Source organism: Nestor notabilis, unplaced genomic scaffold, assembly GCF_000696875.1.
Source record: "Nestor notabilis isolate BGI_N333 unplaced genomic scaffold, ASM69687v1 scaffold24537, whole genome shotgun sequence".
NCBI lineage: Eukaryota > Metazoa > Chordata > Aves > Psittaciformes > Psittacidae > Nestor > Nestor notabilis.
Window position 1 is genome coordinate 80349 of NW_009938157.1, and position 18921 is coordinate 99269.

At 40.2% G+C, this 18921-nt stretch overlaps 1 protein-coding gene across 1 annotated transcript in view; it reads right to left on the reverse strand.

Moving 5' to 3' along the window:
* TRPC7 (transient receptor potential cation channel, subfamily C, member 7) overlaps nucleotides 1–18470 on the reverse strand; it is a 65522-nt gene extending 47052 nt beyond the window's left edge. The window contains exon 1 of the mRNA XM_010019198.1: nucleotides 17700–18470. Within this exon, the coding sequence (XP_010017500.1) occupies nucleotides 17700–18452 (753 nt within the window). The 5' untranslated portion in view covers nucleotides 18453–18470. The remainder of the gene's footprint in view (nucleotides 1–17699) is intronic.
* Between the last annotated feature and the right edge of the window lie 451 nt (nucleotides 18471–18921).

Sequence of the window (18921 nt, forward strand, 5' to 3'; positions counted from 1 at the left end):
AGAACCAGGACACATTTCAAGTTACTTTTTATTACACCAAGGTTCTGAAGATCAGAGCCCCGAGGACTCCTGGTGACTATCAGGAGACAGACAGACACTGCGTCTTGGGGTGCAAAGGGACGGTCTTCACAGGGCTTCAACCCCTGAACCAGGCACTCATGGCCTTCCTGGCCTAAACGTCTCTAGGGGGGAACCATCCTGGTTGGAAGCCTGGGGTTCTCTCTCCCATCACCACAAGAAACTCCTCCTGGAGACAAAACCCAGCTCAGTCTTCTCTACAGCGTTGCAAAACCAGACACAGGCAATGACAATAACCCAAACCTTCCTGAGTACTCCAATTAGCTACCACATTGTAGAAGTCTGAGGATTATGTTTCATAGAACAGATGGAATGAAAACCACAAATCATGCATGAGGGATGCTGGGGCCTCATCCTGACAAGCTGAATGCTGCCAAGCCTCAGGGAGGAAGATGAAGGATACAACTAAGTATGCAAGAGAACCAGTCTGCTTCAAATAACGCATAGAGCGGTATTTTATCTCCTGTAGAGACAATGAGCAGACAAGGATCAGGATAATGCTTGAGAATGTTACAATATCATTTTTTAAAAACTAAAACATAATAAAAGGATTCCAAATTAGCCATTTCCTGCTTCTTCTAGCACTGTTGTGCATGTGGAGTTAAAAATGTCTAATTTCGCTGTTTTGAAAAGGCTGATGGTACTTGTCATTCACTGCAATTTCTCTGAGTACCCTATTATTATCTGTTGATTATGTTCTAAATGAACTCTGTCATGTCTCCACATCTGTTCAAAACCACCCAGATTTCTTCAGAAAAGAGCTGTTTCAGGTCAGAGGGATGCAGTCAGAGTAAAAACGTTAAGTGAAATGAGAAAAAGTAAGAGAAGCAACCTATCTTGGCTAGTTAATTTAAAAAGCAATCACAGTCAAGGATTGAAAAGGAACTTCATCCATGGGAGCCTACATCTCAAATGCCAGCATTACAGGTGTGTTTTGGATGGCACATAAGTCTGGCCTCGATGCTCCAACATATAGTGAGCAGGTCTGAGCTTTGCTGAACCCATCAGTGCAGATGAGCTTCCCCCAGAAACTGGAGTGGGGCCAATAGTTCAGAAACTAAAAGGATCAAACAACCTTATATGCAATTAAAAGCTATCTTCCTAGTCTGAAATACAGGAACGTACTCGGGTTTATGTTTAAGTCCTGCTGATGCCAATAAAATGCTTGCGAGTGCATTTCAGTGCACTGAAGCAATCTTTCAGGCTTCAGGAATTGCAAAGTGGGATGAGCTTGTCAATCAACCTGCAGGTTTTCTGGTTGTAATCACTGTAGATTATTCACTGCACAGCTGTTACTGGAAGTGGGGCCACAGACCGACAGGACAGCACATGACACACAAATACAGGATGACACATACAAGTTCATGACAATCATGCCACAAGTCACCATTTTGGACTTTTAATTAAATTCACTCTAAGAATTGCTTCCCAGTAGCATGTAAAGAAGAGATATTCTAACTAGAGATAACTCCAAGATTCACAGGTTTTGCTGCTATCCTTTATACAACTAATTGTTCTATGTTCTAATATTACTGCTAACCTTTATGCAACTAATACATTCTATCCATATCCTATGCTAAAGCTTCAGGGTCAGACTTCTGATCAGAAAAGCCAGTATCACAGATGAGTGATTTCTCTTTGAATACGTAACCACATATCTGGCTCAGAATATTTTAACCTACAAACCTGTTTCTAGGAAAAAAACACCACAACACCAAACCAAAAAACCTAATGCTGCCTATCAGTACACGTGAGGGGGTTTGCCAAATAAAAGGAGGAGAAGAGGAGCAGACACAGGATGATGGCAATATATTAAGCTAACATTTCAAGGGCTCTGCCCATGGTATATTGTCTCATAAATCTGCTTCACTGGAATTTGAGGGCTTCAACACAAATCCAGGACTTCTGGAACTAATGGACATGAACGTCCAGCATCTGTGATCGGGACTATCATGGCACCAGAAAGCCTCTGCGTGCTCTCAGTGCATTCACAGACTAAGTGCACATCACAAATCTGCTGGATCCAACCTCCTGTCTGTGAGCAATGCAGGAGCTGTGTAGTTGGCAGTAAATCTGGCATTTCTGGGCAGCATTAAATTCGCTGTGCGAATGACAGCTGTAGGCACATAGCACAGAGCCTCCCCTCATGTTTCCTTGACGTTTTTGGTTCTTTGTATTTCATCTACATCACACATGCACATATATCACAGAGAGAAATGTTGCATTGCAAGATTAGTGTTTTGGGAAGAAGCAGCAGGAAAAAAAAAAGGAGAATTCCATACACATGAACAAAAAACTCCCCTAAATAAAAATGCTCATAGGAAGATAAAGGTGAGAGGCAGGAGGGGGACAGAAAGCCAGTAATATTACATGGTAGATTTGAAATTACATTTTTAAATAAACCATCATGTCAAATATGCAAAATGCTTATAAATATTTACCAATTAGATCTCTCATGAAATATGCACGAGCCAGTTTAGAAGCTGTTGGGCAAATTTCCTCCTGGGTATTTACACTGTCTGTGACTGGCCATATGTTTAGGAATGAAAAATGCACAAGGCCTGTGGGAGGGAAGGCAATGAGAGGAGAAGCTAAAGAAGGGCTCTGCACTCATCCTGCTCATGTAACCACATTATCTTCTGAAGAGCACAGAGCAGCCCTTCCAAAGAGCTCCGTTGACTGTGCACATAATTGCTGACACATTTGACTGCAGCTGAGTGCATTTCTATTGTTTCCTGACTAAATGCCTACATGCACCGACTATGCCAACGCTGTACAGTTAATTTTTCAGAAAGCACAACATCAAATTGGTTTATGTTCTTTTGCTTCTTAAGTGACAGCACATCAGTGATTTTTTTGAGCTTTGGGTGTACTGTGTCATACTCAATGGGCATGTTGCTGAAAAAGTAAAGCCAAGTGCTCATTTAAAACATTTCATTGCTCAGATGCAGGTTGCTAAGTATATCCGGAGGTAGCGACAGATTCCACTGGTTCATTTTCCCAGTGATCCAGACCTTAACTTCTTCACCTCAATATAATAAGCAATCTGTTCAATATAAGAGACTGACATTTCAAATGTATGTCTTTGTTGCTTTCCAAGCTATTTGGACCTTTCTAAACAGAGCCAAGATAAACATGGCAACTGTTTGCTCTCTGAAGAGTGCCAGGCTGCAGCATGGTGGGGCAGTGCCTCCAGGCAAAGGGTGATTTGAAACCCTGTGACGCAGCATCAGGAGACACCAAGAGATGTGTCCGATGGAAGAGCCCAAGGACAAAACAGACAGTGCCGTCTGTGTCGACATTATTTTTGGCTGAAGAAGTCCAGGAAACGACAGTATGTTCTGCTGTTTGGATTGAGGATTGAAAACTTTGTGGTTCCCAATGAGCCATGAAAATAACATCCCTTGCATCATTACAAGGATTTCAATGGCAGTCGCATTGACTGATCTACCATAAGAGATGTTCTCCAATGCCTTTTTTCTCCTCAGTAGGTTAGGCTTTTCATCTGCAATTCATCTTTTCCTATGTGCCACAGAAGCTGATTTCTGAGAGAGCATATCCCTTCAACAAGGGGATGGAGCCGTAAGAAGTCAATTAAACCAAGTTTTGACTTCAGATTCCACCTTACACCTTTTGATTGGTAGATACATTGAATCCTTAAAGAAGCCAGGATGGTGTTAATAATTTCTGTGGTGGTTAAAAAAATACCTTGACATTTGTTACGGTGCTTTTACATCACCCTTCACAGGTTCAGGCATACATGTAACCTTCAACCATAACATTCCAAGAGCTTTAAAGGAGAAGCTGACAAAACCAGCAGAAAGGATAGGTTTGCACCTCCCTGTTTTGTTTCTACTCTTTTGTGCTTTAGCTGTTATGTCTCTACCAACTCTACCAATCGTTGCTTCTGGGAAATAGTTCGATTTTGTGACAAACACAGCTTTTGTGGAACCCAAACCAACGAACACATTTTGCAAGTCTTTCCATCAGTGAAAGCATTGGAAACTGCAAAATACTTCACTTGGATATACCCTTAAAACAATTCTTTAAAATATCAGTGGTTTGAGATTTTTTTCTTCTTTTAATCTAAACTTAGTAGATGGACTATTCGGGGCAGTAAAGCCAGAAATCCATGCACATAGTCCTAGCAGAAAGTCAAGGACTGAGACTGAACGTAATTCCTGACTCTTCAGCCAAAGTTTTAGGCTCCCTTACATAAGAAATTTCTGATTCAGCCCACTCTCAACTTTATTACTTATATTGATTTTTTCTATTGGAAACTTATCCTGTTTACATAAACTCTCTCTACAATGAAATTCTTTGATCACTTGATTTATTTAAAGTTCTCACTCTGAATAGAGTACAATCCTTTTTAATAACTAAGAAGTTACCATAAGAGAACCTCCATCTCTCCTGCTCCTTACCCATAACGTCACCTTCTTCCTGACAAATACCATCACTGAGCATCTTGGTGCAGAAGCATCAGTGTAGAACTAACACCCTATTCCAAGTCTCTGAAGATATTTAAATCTTGTTAGAAAAGAAAGTGTGTTGGTTGACAATAATTTTTTCAAATCTCTATTTAAAGTCTCAAGGTTGCATAGTACCTTTTCAGCATAAGACGGCATTTGAAGCTTGTTGTGCTTCTCTTTCAGATCTTCTCAGCTAGTTTTCAAACCCACGTCGAAAATAAGCCAGACGCTTTTAATTTCTTAACTAATCAAAATGTGGGGTTTTACCTTCTTGCAGATTTTCCCAAGATCATTTAAATGTTTATACTGAAACACCTGTTTTCAGAAGATAAAATACCACATCCCTGGATGTCACATAAACACGACAGGCTATACAAAGGTATTAACTAAATACTTTGGCATGCAAAACACAGGGAATACACACATTCGGTGAAGGAGAGCGTCTGTCTCCCTGTGTCCTGTCAACAGCTTCTCTTTATTAAACACAAACTACACATTAGACTCTGCTAATACTCTTGGCGAAGAAGAGTTTAGGCTCTGTTAATGTCAGCAGTAAAACCAAGCTCATGATGATGCAGTGCATGATTCCAGATCCTTCTCCATGCTTTTCAAACCTTTGCTTGTTCCTTGTGTGGGAACATGACACTGAGAAACAGCTTTTCTTATTTCTAAAAATACAAATGCCCCTTGCATTAGAGAAACCTTTACCTCAACCTCACTTTTATTGCTGTGCAGAAAGAATTCCTCTTTTACCCCCAGATGCATTTCACAAGGGCAGGAGTCCAATGCAGGGTTGGGGTTAACTTCTTTCTCTTACCATTTATTCTGTTTTCACCAGAGCACGGACATGCAAGACAACAGGCAGCAAATCTGCAGCTCTGATGTGATAGATGTATTAAAGCACAAAAGTTCTCTGAGCTATGTTCCTCATTTCACATGTCATTCATACGTTTCCTCTCTGGCATTTTCCAATGTTTATTACACTCCTTATCTGTCCGTTACAAGCTTCACTGGGGAGGATCCACATTTCCTATACGATATGAGACTGAACAGATAGTTTCCTTGCACTAAATTAGCTGCTCTCCTTCAATTGTGTGGCTTTTGTCAATTCAGCTGCTTGAAACCCCTGTGTTTCCTGAAAACCAGATGGGAATAACAGGGAGAAAATAATGGATATAAATTCATATCAATTATTTTCTTAACACAGCTATGTTTATCCCCTAAGCTGAGCTAAATTTGGCACTTTCAACTTGCTTAAGAAACACACTTCTATGTTCAAAGGTGCTGTAAGTCCCATCTCTCACGGGAATTTTGGCTACAAATTGCACCTGTGTATCAGGAAAAAGACTTCTGCATCTAGGCTGCAAGTGAATGCTGGTTTACCTGAGAGCCATGGGACAACACACCTCAATAACTAAAATAACCATATGTTTTCCAGATCTCAAATGGGCAACTACCACAGCTCCCAATGCCCAGCAACAACAGCTCCTTAGAAAACTAGTCACAAGCATCAGAGTGGGTGAAGTTCTGGTCCTCACCGCACCTAATCAGCAACTGAGCACTTCAGACAATTGTGATCCCAGCTGCAGAGTCCTGGCATAGACCACTCTTGACCATATGGACATCATCCTCTCTCTAATAAAAGCAAGCTTAGAAGTGATGCTGCAGCACTTTCTTAAGCAGAAATATGAATATAAGTAGTGCATGATTACATATCTCTGTTCTGAAATGAGGACAGATCCTGGGCTTGGATAGTGACAATGAAATGACATACTTGGCAATGAGCAATTTCCATGCTGCACTGGTGTAAAGTGCTCTACAACAAACAAATTATGTTTCTGGAAATAGCCATTTTTGATCATGCAAATACCCATTTTGGGGCATTTATCTATCTATTTATCTGTGTTTTTTCATAGACACTAAAGTACCTAGCACCATTTTGTGGCAATGTGAACTTCGTCTGTATACCATTCCTGTTTATCCACAATTCAGTGGATAGACTGCCTAGACACAGGGAGGATGAGTTCATTATAATTATCTACAATAACAACAATTAACAACAATGAGGGATAAACTAAATCACTTCCCATCTGCTTCCTCTTTAATGTCAGACTTGAGATCCTCAGAATGTTACTCCATTTACATTCATTAATATGATATTAATTCCCTACTGTGCCTTGAATAAACATACCTGACTCCATTCTCCCATCTGCTGATCTAGTAGCATTATTCTATTCAGAGCAATAGTCTTAATTATGCTCATTTGTAGTTCCAGTAGATATCCTTGCCCAACATGAATAATGAACAGCAGTCTTTGGAAACCAGTCATCCTGTTCGTAATAAAACCGCCCTGCTCCTAACTATTCCCTAAAACCAGTGCTCAATGCTTGGGCATTTGGTGTTACTAATTAAGCACAAAGCTTACCAATATTGTATCAGACTGATATTACAGTAGTGATAGCATCATTTTCCATCTGTTTTCCTCACCAATAATTTGATTTTGTCTTTCTGAAAAACGTCTTCATCTTTGCTGCTCTAGAGTCTACCCCCGCTTGGTACCATTCATTGCCGAGCAGAGGAGGAAGGATAATTGTATTACAATGTAATTTTACATCAATAAGTGCTCTGGGAAAAATTTAAGATGCATAATGAGTATAGTAGTAAGGGCAAGCTCAAAGTCATACAAGCTCCGTATTCATTACAGAGGATGCAGTGACTAGGATGGAAAAAGTATGACAGAAGCAACCCTGGAAATATATGGATCTTCTGGAGAGAACAGCTGGAATACTAGGATGGAAAGGGCCAACATGCCTTTCCTTTCAAAGCAGCCAGCTGCAGGTGGCAATAGCCCTCTCTGCACTACCACTGAGTAGGTGCACCAGCCTGAATACCAGGACTCATTTTGTCTTGCATTCTTTGGACAAGAAAGGAGAACACTGTCACTGTTAACTAAACACAGGCAACAGGCCAAATCATTCCCCTTATTTATCACAGTGCTACTAGCAGCTGGCAGCAAACCTGGCAGAGAAACGTGAGCTGCTCCTGTCTGTTGGGCTGTGGCTCAGCACAGCCCCAGTGGCTCAGCTCTCCTCCAGCATCCTCCTCCATCTGCCTGCATGAACAGAAAGCTCTCCAGCACCCAGGCTGGGCAGCTGGCAGAGCAGCAAGAGGTGGCACAGAGGAGTTTTTCTCCCCTTTCTTGATTAGAGACTGGAGAAACAAAGGGAAATATCTGTGGGATGGCCCAGAAAGGTTGTGATAGAGCATAAATCCTACCTGCTGATTTTCTAGTTGGCTGCAAGGGAGCTCTTAATCCAAGATGCAAACCATTATTCCTCATTTGTATGCAGAAGAATCCATGAGCAGTGGTCAGCCTTGGAGCAGACACGCTGGTTAGTCCACCAGCTTCACTGATCATGTACCTTTCAAAGGGTAAGGATGAAATCATCGCTTCAACAAACCCACAGATGGTATCATGGTCAAATGAGCCATGATTTTACCAACTACTGGGGATTTTCTCCCATGTTGAAGTGGTTATAAAATACAAAATGTGAAAGTAATAACACTGCAGCAGGCTGAAGGTTTTATGTTGAATTAAATTTTGAAAGCATTTCAAAACTGTTTGTTGCCTGAGCTGGGTTTGTGACAGTCATTGTATCTGTTAGATTCATCCTTCTGAGCATCTGTACTCAAAAAGCTGTTGTAGGGTTGTGCTTGCACACAAAGACTAACACAAGACAGGAAAACCATCTTCATTCCTAAAACAAGTCATCTCTAAGCCCAAACAATTTTCTTAACTCCTTGTCTCTGAGAAGCTGAAACAGGGTAACACTTACCACTCCCCCTAAAATTGCTCTCAAAAGCCAGTTAAATGCCACTTAACTCTTCACACTGGTTACCTGCTGCCTTTTACTCAGCTATATGTGGCATATATGACTCCACAACACACACGGGCACTATATTAATTCAATTTAATCTTATTTTACTTGCTTTTATATGACAGTAACGCTAACTTAAAATAGGTCTGTATTTAACCTACAAATCCCCTCCACAAGCAGCAGATTATCTCAGAATGTCAGTTATATTTTTCCTTGTACTTAGTCAAAACTTGTTACATTCCTGATTAACATGTCACAAGCTCTATTATGCTTCACCTGCCCACAAAATATTCAGAGATCACCTGTATCAACAGTAAATCACTCCCCTTGTATTCAACATCAAAGGTTCAGGTTGAAGAGGAATGAAAAGGAGATCTCTCAGCTCTAAACCCCTGTCCTCTAAATACATTCAATATGCTTCAAGGGACCGTATGCAAGATGTCACACACACACACAAATATATTTCCTGAAAATCATGGCTCACTAAATTAGTTGCCACAAGCCCTTGGGAATTCAGAATGCTTCATAGAAGTCACCTAATATAACAAAAAATAATGTATAAATTCCTTATCACACCCAGGATTTAACAACTATATGGAAAATCTAGACTTAATACAATCACTAAAGCAGGCTACAAAAGGAAGCAAAATAAAACTCACCAACCATTTACGCAGGGAGGAAGTATTGACACCCCCAGTGCAACCCATTTACTGCAGTGTTGAACCTTCTGGTTCAGAAATTTAGTATCAGATGTTTCTGGCAGGGAAGGAACAGACACATTAATATTGCTGGATTTCCCCTCTTTTGCTACAGATTCCTCACATGATTAATGTGTAAGGGAGTTCACTCTGCTCTTACCAGCTCCTGCCCTTCAGGTCCCATAAAAATATGTCCATTAATAGGGATTTTTCAGCTTTACAGAAATGCACTCCTGGTGGAGGATGGGCTGCTTATTTGTAAGGAAACATTGAAATCCCAGGAGCAAACATGACCTCAAAGCAACCGAAACATGTTCATTTCCAACTGGTTTCAGGTTTTGCACTTATCTCTCTACTTGGCTTAAATGTCTTATTGTTTGGCTTAAAACGTCTACCTGAAAATGCTTCTGGAATGCTTGACGGGTGAGACCTCTGCTGTGCTGCTTTGGGATGTAAACCATTCCCATTGCTGTCCCCTTCCCACTCGCTTGTGAATCCCCTCGTTGTCTCCCACTAATGGTTATAAGGGGATTCTTGTTATTTCATATTTTCATGATTGTGTCCGTTGCTCGACTAAACTGGAATCCTTCTCTAGTATGAGGGTGCCAAGTGTAATCAGACTGCAAAGAATAAGCTATAAGGGCTGCAGTTACAATGCTGTTCATCCTCAACTGAGGACTAGAAATTACTTCCCAAAGTAATAAACATCGCACTCCTAGCGTGCAAACTGGCATTGCCAGAAGTCTCACTTGCAGTAACATCATGGGGAAAAAAGAAAGCATGCCAGTAGTTCTCTCTGGAAGACTCAAATATTTCCAGGTTTGCTTCTGTTTTGCAATCTCCAAATGCCAAAAGTTTCCTCCAAACTATTTTTTGAGGGGAGAAAAGCCCTTAAGGCATTGATTAAAATATTACATTTTCTGACACTGATGCATTGCCTCTGATTTGAACCGAGACAATGTGTTGTGTCAGAGAGTGTTGAAAGAATCTTTTTTTCCCCTCCATTCTTTCCAAAGAGAAGACACCAGCTGGTTCCTCTGGGAAAGCAAAGAGAACACCTTCCTGCAGAGAGTATTTTGTCGACTTTTAAAGAGGTTTTCCTTGTCTTTTCTGACCAAGGTTAGTTGGGAGATTTTAATAACAATGTCACTCAATAAAGTAGGTTAAATGACCTTGTAGGCAATGGCCAGGATCCAACTTTAGGTGACTGCTCAGTGGCTAGTGCTGGTACCAGAGGTACAACTGTCATGAATAATGGGTCTTATTTTTTCCTGGTAGATGGTAGAGTTATACCTTCACTATGAATCACAGCATCTACTACTCTGCTTTACTGTGAACAGACACAGACAGATGCTAACATACCTTCACCGCTACTAACATATATTTTCAAGACAGCTCCAGGCATCACAGCTTTGGCATCAGTTTTAAACCACTCTGAAAAGCTTTGGAGATTTTCTTCTCCTGCAACATTTGAAACCCACTTTGCTTGGGCAATGTGCCAGGCAGAAAATGATTTAATCACAGAACATAGAAAGAGCACTTACAATAACAGCCCTCAAAATATGGAGGATATTTCTTAACTTATAAATATTTAAGGAGAACAATACACAAATCACAAATTTGGTGGGGTTTTTTTTAAGGTTAGAAGGGTTCTCCACATCCGTTTCCCGCACTCTCTGCTACACATCCATGCACAACATAGCTGCAATTAATTAATTTAGCTCTCAAGACAAACTCAATGTAGCATCTATTAGTAGCAAATTCATCTCTGAAAGAGAACAGCGCAGAGAACGAGTTCTTCATGTACAGAGTGAGTCCCATTCAGCGAGCCAAACACACATTTCACTACAAGGCTTAAATATATTCTCCTTCTCCCAGGCTACTTCCATGATAACTTTTAATTTCCTCTCTTATTTTCATACCTAATTTGTTCAAACAGTAAGTTCACATTTTAATAATGGGAAATTTGTTTTCCTGCTTTAGTGGTACTTGATTCTTTCCTGTATTATGAGGTGGGTAATTGGTTTTACCTGCTTATGCATTTGCTTTGCACAAATGAAAATCGAAAACAAGAATCAGAGCTTCTAAATGCACGTGTTTGCAAGGCAGAAAATTGGCTTTTAGGTGAGAGGAGGAAAAAAAACGGAACAAAATGTTCTTTTTTAAGGCTGAAAACCACCAAACCACATCCCTGACTCCATGTCTAAGAAAATCATTAAAGACTGACCTGGAAAAGTTCATATCCAAAAGTTTCATAGAAAGATTTTAGATGACCAGCATCTCTTTTGAAATAGCAGGTTTCACAATGTCCACAGAATTCACAGCAGTGTAACTGCATTCAGCAATGTATACATTTTGTCCTTTCTCAGGTATCATGTATATTCAAGTAAAAAAAAATAAATCAAAAAGTGAGTCACCCTTTTGACTTTGCCTATGAAGGTGGCTTCAAAGGCAGCAGGGATCTAGCTCCCTTAAAGAAGCCAAGGGTACTGAAGGAGCATAAAGCCAACAGCAGAAGCAGAGAACAAGCTAATTAGAACATAAACTTTAATACAGAAAGGGTTTGAAAGGGATGTTCTGGCCCAGCCACATCAAAGGCCAGTGCCCTCAGGTATTAATTTGAGATAAAGCCAAATAACCCAGTGGCCTGCTCTCTCAATTTGAGATTTAGCAATGAGAGTCAGAAGAGGTAGCAGAGGAGAAGGATGCAGTGGAAAGAGGTGTCTTTCACTCCCAAGCATCTGCTTTTTGGAGTGGTTGTAAAAAACTCACAGGAGGAGAAATAGTAGTTGCTTCACAGCTGTACACAGGATCTGGTGTGAGAAACAATCACTTGGAAGTAGTGAACATTCATAGATTCAGAAGTATTTCTAATAGTGATGCTTAATTCTCTAAACAGGAACTAGGTAAGACTGACGATATTTGTGCAGAAGAAAATAAATCAGTAGTAAAAGGGAGTGAATATATTCTGCCTACCAGGTGGCTTCTCTTCCCAAAACCTAATAAAGTGAAACAGCAATAGAAAAAAGGAAGTTGCACAAGTGAAAAGACATCTCTTTAAAAAATGCAAGTCTTCTCCAGAAGAAAAAAAGTCAAAGAAAACAGAAATTTTGGAAAGTTAAATGAAAACCTAAAAAAATGCCAGATAAAAGCATGAAAGATTCAAGGAGCATCTTGATGGTATAATAAATAGTAATCATAAAAGGTGTTCCCAAACATATCAGAAGCAAGACTTCTGTCAGAGAGTATGTTGAAGGAGAGATTAGGAAAGGATAAAAGGATCACTCAAGGAGGAATGGGTCAGAAAGGAAAAATGAAGTGATAGATTTCCAAGAGTGTTCATGCAGCTAATTAAGGAGGTTCCCACAACAATCTCTTTTCTTTAATGGGAGGTGAGTTTCAGGGGCTATCTCCAATCAGTCAATTCTGAGGGCAAACAAGTCTCAGAGCATGTTCAGTCTGTGTGGGAAGCAGAGTTCCTAAGTGGAACCTTACTGGTTTACAGCCTGATGGTGTTCAAGACTCTTTTATCTTTCTAAGTCCACTGCTAGTCTCCATTTTCACAAAATACTTCCCCTTCTATATTGTTTCCCAATATTTTCTGCCCTTTCCTATTTTGTATCACTGATTTCAAAATGCAATAATCTAATAATGATTTCTTTAACTCCAAGCAACATGTATTCTTCAATAGTTCACAGCCAGGACCATAGAGTTGAAATTTTGCACTTAGCTCTTCTTTACAAGATTTCTTAGGCCTTCACATAAGAAAATCATATCTGGTTTTCTCTAGATTACCATTACCTCTTATTTTCTTACAAATTTAAAAAGAAACTCCCCTACTTATTTTCTATTTAAAGAGTTAGACTTTCAAATTTCACTAAGTTTAGCAATCAATACGGGGAAAGGAAGCAGCTTACAATCACTGATGCATTTATCCTCAGCAATGCCCACAATATGCAGAAGGCCTGAAAAAGGAAGGTTAGGAAGTTTTCCTCAATGCTGCAGAGCCACAGACCCTAAAAAGCTGCAGCTTCTCAGCAAGATGTAACTAGTGCTTATTACTTTGCAACAGCAGTTCAGTGTCAACCTAAAGAAACTGGTCCCAGTTTCTCATTTGCAGAAATAAAGCCAGAAATACTGAGAACATCTACAAGGCCATTTCTCTGAACAAGTTCAGGCACATGCTATGGAGTTAACAATTCACATTTAGGTAGGAAAAAGGAGCTGACTTACTGGAGCAAGAGCTGTGCTGCAGGATGCCAGATCCTCCCTAGCAGATACAAGACACTGAGTCTCCAGGGCTGTTTTGCCACTCTTTCACCGTCATGAGAATTTAAAGACTTGAGCCTCAGCTGTTTTACATTACTGCAGCCCCAATGAAACAACAACCAGTTCCTAGCAGGCACATCTTTGCAGGCACCTACATGTTTGACTTGCTGCCATGCAGTCATTGCTCCCCACAAATAGCAAAGCAATCATCAGCCAGCTGAGCCTGGACATGATGCTCTCCTGAACACCAGAGCAGGCTCACAGCTAGGATCTGCTTTTGGATCCCAGCATTTTTCAGAGAAAGGACAACAGTTAAAAGCATCAGCAAGAGGCATATAATTTAGAAATGTCTTATGCTGTAGTTACCTCTGAAGGGTTTCCTACCCACCCCATTTCTAGGCTAATTGCCAGGACATTTAATGCAATCGCATCATTAGTACTTTCAATAGTACCAACTAGTTCAATACTTTTCATCTTATTAGGGGAAGGGGGATTATTTATTTCTAAACTCATGGGCTATATCTTTCAATGTGATTTCTTTTCTCTCATTAATAAGAAAACATTTTTGCATCATTTTGACACTAGAGAATTTAAGAGAAAAAATGAAATTACTTCTATGTGACTGTAACATTATTCCACCTTTCCTCCCCCCACCCCCTTCCATGAGCATTGCAAAAGTTGGCATTTGCTTGAAATAATGCCACAGCAACTTTGATCTAAACTGTACATTTGTTCTAAATACTCAGATAGACCTGCATCTTCTGGACCTCACCTAAACATCAGTGAAAGAGCACTGATTTACCTCAATAGCGTATGTGTCCCAGTAAAACCATTGGCATTGATTGGCTCTGGCAGCTTCTCTCTTTCTTCCAGCTCCAAGTGTCCACTGTTACTCTTTTCAGCATGCAGGAAGCCACACAGCAGCTGACTGTCTTGACCTCACTTTTGAGCCAGAATCAACAGATTAGAAAAGGAGTTCAATAGGGCAGTATAACCACTCCAGACTGACAGTCAGAACATCTACTCTTGCTGTTAAAGACCTATAGATAGGTTAACAGGAAGTCTGCTGAGGGCCAGTGTGAGTTATCATATGTCCAGACTCCCATTTTCACCTTAGAAACACTCCCATACTACTTTGTGGTGTGCAACGGTTACGCAAAGCCATTTCCTAAGAACTGCAATGTAAGACTTTATCTTAGCAATTTGGGGTGAGAACAATCTATTCAGCTTTTGCCACCTTAAAAAAGAACAGATAAAACGATTTCTACCTAGTAATCTTCACTGGAGTCTCTCCTAAACTGTGGCCAACCACCACTAATGCAACTTTTCTCCTTTAAAGTGGTTCACATGGCTGTTTTGTTTCACCTCTCAAGTCTACAGAGAGGCAACTCACCTAAAAAAATTTCACGGTCTCTAAAAACATAGTGCATGTTATTAGCTCCTCACTCTGCTGTGCTGAATGGTGCTATTGCATAAGAGATTTAGGGCAGCAAGCAGCAGGTGAGAGGCACTGCATTTATATTTTAATTAGCTCATGCTAGGATTTTCTTTAGAGGTTACTTAATTACTATTTGTCCACCTACATTATTAAAATCTTACTCATGTCCTTCGTTTCAAGGACTTTTTGTACCTCCTGAAAACTGTATTGCCTAAGACTGCATATAAATATAACCATTCCGAAATAATCCCAAGTGATAATTTTATGAATCTGTTGAGCACCAGTTGTAACAACAGAGCTTTGGTGCTAAAAATTAAAAATTCTAGGAAATTATTATTTTAGGCACAAAAGAAGTCCTCTGGAGCTTGTCTGCTTCCATAAATCTTCATAATTTGTGGGGTTCTTAAACACATTTTCAGCATTTTCTGGAAATGAATTCTCAGAATGTCATGTTCTGTGAAAAAACCCTACTGTTTTATTAATACCCTAATCCACATCATACTTATGTTAATAAGAATAAATATTTTTGCATAAATACATACATCTGATTTTTGTTCCACAGTGAGAATACATTATAACCTGGAGAAGTTTCTTATTTCTGGAAGCATTAATATACTAGAGGAATGTGATAACTTTGAAGTAAACTAGAGGTATGAGTACTTTTGAGGTAGTTCACTACCATACGCAGGTGTGTATTGCTCAGAACCTTCCAAAGAGGCACAGAAATTGGAAAACCTTCCTGGAAATACAGTAATTTAGCAAAGTATTTCTAACTTGTTTTCCAGTATTGGTTTACTCACACCCATTTCCCAAATGGGGAGACATAACCACCATGACTATTTAACATTTGATTGCTTGTTTGCTCCTCAAGGATTCATGTACCTGCCAGTGCCAGTCTAGACCATGTTGGCAGCTCTATGAAAAAAAGGCAGGACTCTGGTAGAAATAAATTTACTTCTGTGCAGCAAGACACTTATCATAACTGACAAGCATGCAGTACAAGGCTGCTCATGTTCCACACTATATAGATTTTCCTACTGAAAAATAGCTGGAACGTTAATGAGATATTAAAGTTGTTAACTGCGGGTGTGAGCCTGCAGTGCTTGCACACAGGAGTAACCCTCACTCAAGCAGCAAGATTCATTGAACCAAGTGAGGTGGTTTCACTAGGACTGAATGCCATGCAAGTAAAACTCCCTTTAAATTATTGTGTCCTTGAAATTGTGATTCACATGGGTAAAAAAAGTTTGCAGGATTTTGCCCTAATCTTATTGTCAAAAGAGCTCAGTGGTTTGGGTATTTTTTCCTGCTAGAGACTTACTAGAGTTTCAAAAGGAAGAGCCTCAGAATGTGCTTTCTTCCCACTTTTAAATTGGAGGCCATAGAATCATAGAAAAGACCTTTAAGATCGAGTCCAACTGTGAATCCAGCACTGCCAAGTCCACCGTGTCCCTAAGTGCCACATCTACATGTCTTTTAAATACCTCCAGGGATGGTGATCCACCACTGCCCTGGGCAGCCTGCTCCAATGCTTGACAAGCCTTTTGCTGAAGACATTTTTCCCAATGACCAATCTAAACCTTCCAACTTGAGGCGATTTCCTTTTGTCCTATAGCTTGTTACTTGAGAGAACCAACTGACCTCCACCTCACTACAACCTCCTTTCAGGTAGTTGTAGAGTGCTATAAGGTTCCCCTTGAGCCTTCTCTTCTCCAGACTAAACCCCGCCAGGTCTCTCAGCCGTTCCTCATCACACTTGTGCTCCAGGCCCTTCACCAGCTCCATTGCCCTTCTCTGGACCCACTCCAGCACCTCAATATCTCTCTTGTAGTGACAGGCCCAGAAATGAACACAGGATTTGAGATGCAGCCTCACCAGTGCCAAGTACATGAGGATGATCGCTGCCTTAATCCTTTACAGCATACACTTACAAATCCTGAAATGGATCCTTTAACACTTCAATAGTTTTCTAAATTAAAAATAATGAATTCCTGGCAGGCATCCTACACTAGTTTACTCACAACATAGATTTTATTTCCCCAGTGTCACGGATAGCGATTGTAGCTGCACAGTAGTCGTAAGTTAGAAAACAGTCCTGTGTTGATGACTGAGCCATTGAAAATGAGTTTTTTCATGACTAATTTATTTTAGGAAGGGACACAATGCTATTTATGTCATGCAAATGACTTAAAGAAAGAATGAAAATGACACAGGACATTTACAAACTCATGATAATGCAAATCTTGAATAAGTTGTAAGACAGTCCTGCAAGTTCCACTGTTATGTTTGGCAAGATAATAAACTTCATAACAATCTCTTGATCATTTCTCTCCTTCTTTTTCATGAAATTCCTCATATATAGATGCAGTACTAAACCTGTAAGATGCAATGCAATTTATATTATTTTACAGAGAATCAAATTTGCTTAATTTATATCTTTTATCATTGCAACAGAACTAGATGTATCGGATTCTTAAGCCATTAAACCAACTCCTAGAACTCTTCCTTTAAAATAAATTGGTCATTAAAAAGACTTACCTTTCTTACAAAAATGAGTCTCCATTTTTGTAATAATCTGATTTTTATTCCTGTCACAAACTAGAGATTCTAATCAATAATAGTGTGCATCATAAAAACTCTGAGTAAGCATGTCTCTGTGATATTATGCAATATTCAGTTCCAAACGTTTATTAGCTGGAGAATGCAGAGTGATCAGAATCTGTGTAGTTAACACATCTGGCAGTTTCTGTAGCTTCTCTTTCCTCCCCCACCCCCTCAAATGGCAAACCAAGACCTGATCAAACATGTAAAACATACGGTACCCTGAACACACTCAGCCCAAGGAAAAAGCACAGGGGTAAATTACCTTAAATTCAGTTTCAATGTTGGCTAGTCTGGCCAGTTCATTGCTTAGCTCTAAAGCAGTAAGGACAGGGTCTTCACTGGAAAGAGACAAATAAGCAGCACTGGCTAATCCTTTGTAGGCATTCATTCTCGATCGAGAGTGACTAAAGGAATCTTTCCTCTGCTTCTCAATACATTCATTGCACTTGCAAAAATAGTCATGTGGCCTTTCAATCCGTGCGCCTTTTAGAAGCAAGATGTGAACTATTTCATACTCCTGGCAGTGGGCAGCAAGTATGATAGGGGTAATGTCATGGGAGAACCGAGTTCCATCTTCATCGTAAGCATAAAAATCATCATCTCTCAGTTCCTGCTCAAGGGGGCTGAGTGTGAGACGCTGTCCTTGTGCAAAGGCTGGGTGGTTCAATATTGCTTCTACGATGCGCACGTATCCTTTACTGATGGCTAACAAAAGCGCATCTCCAACCCGAGCAAGATTCTCCTTTTTGAGGAGGAGCTCTGTCACTTCCAGATGCTCATTCCCTACAGCTAACTGAAGGGCATTTTGTCCCATATAATCAACGCAATTGAAGTTCAAGGTTTTGGATTCCTCCAGCATTTTTCGCACGACAGGAATGTTGCCATATTCTGCAGAATCAAGAAAGCGTTCCTCTTCTGCAGTCAGGCTGGTGCCTTTCTCATTGAACATGTAGGCTGGGCCCCGGATGGCCTGCCTCCGGCCCTTCTCCCGAAGGGTTGTGTGCCTGCGATGCATGGTTTTGTAATTGCTGTTTCTCAACCTGCAGAAAACCAGAAAGGAAGGCTGGTTATATTCTTGGAGAGTCATAATGTCGTATAACCTGAAATAAGGTTAGAAATGGCTCATTATTATCAGCTCTTGCTGGCCTTTTATGTCCTGGGCCAGTTGTTTAAAATCATGTAGGACACGTGTGGAATAAAGATCAGTTTTCTGAACAACAGATGGGTTCTTTGACTTGTACACCCTTCTGGATTTCAACAAGGATACACAGCACATTCTTAACTTGAGAAACAGCCCTGCCCAAAAGTATGAACACATTTTTTTGCATTTTTTATTGTTTAGAGCTTCATTACACAGTATTTAGGAATGATATCCACAACATGATATTTCTGCCATTTATTCTTCTTGAATTCCATCCTTGAGGGCATAAGCCCTAAAGAAGGTTAGCAGGACACCCCATGACAATAGACCTTGGATCAGGCCA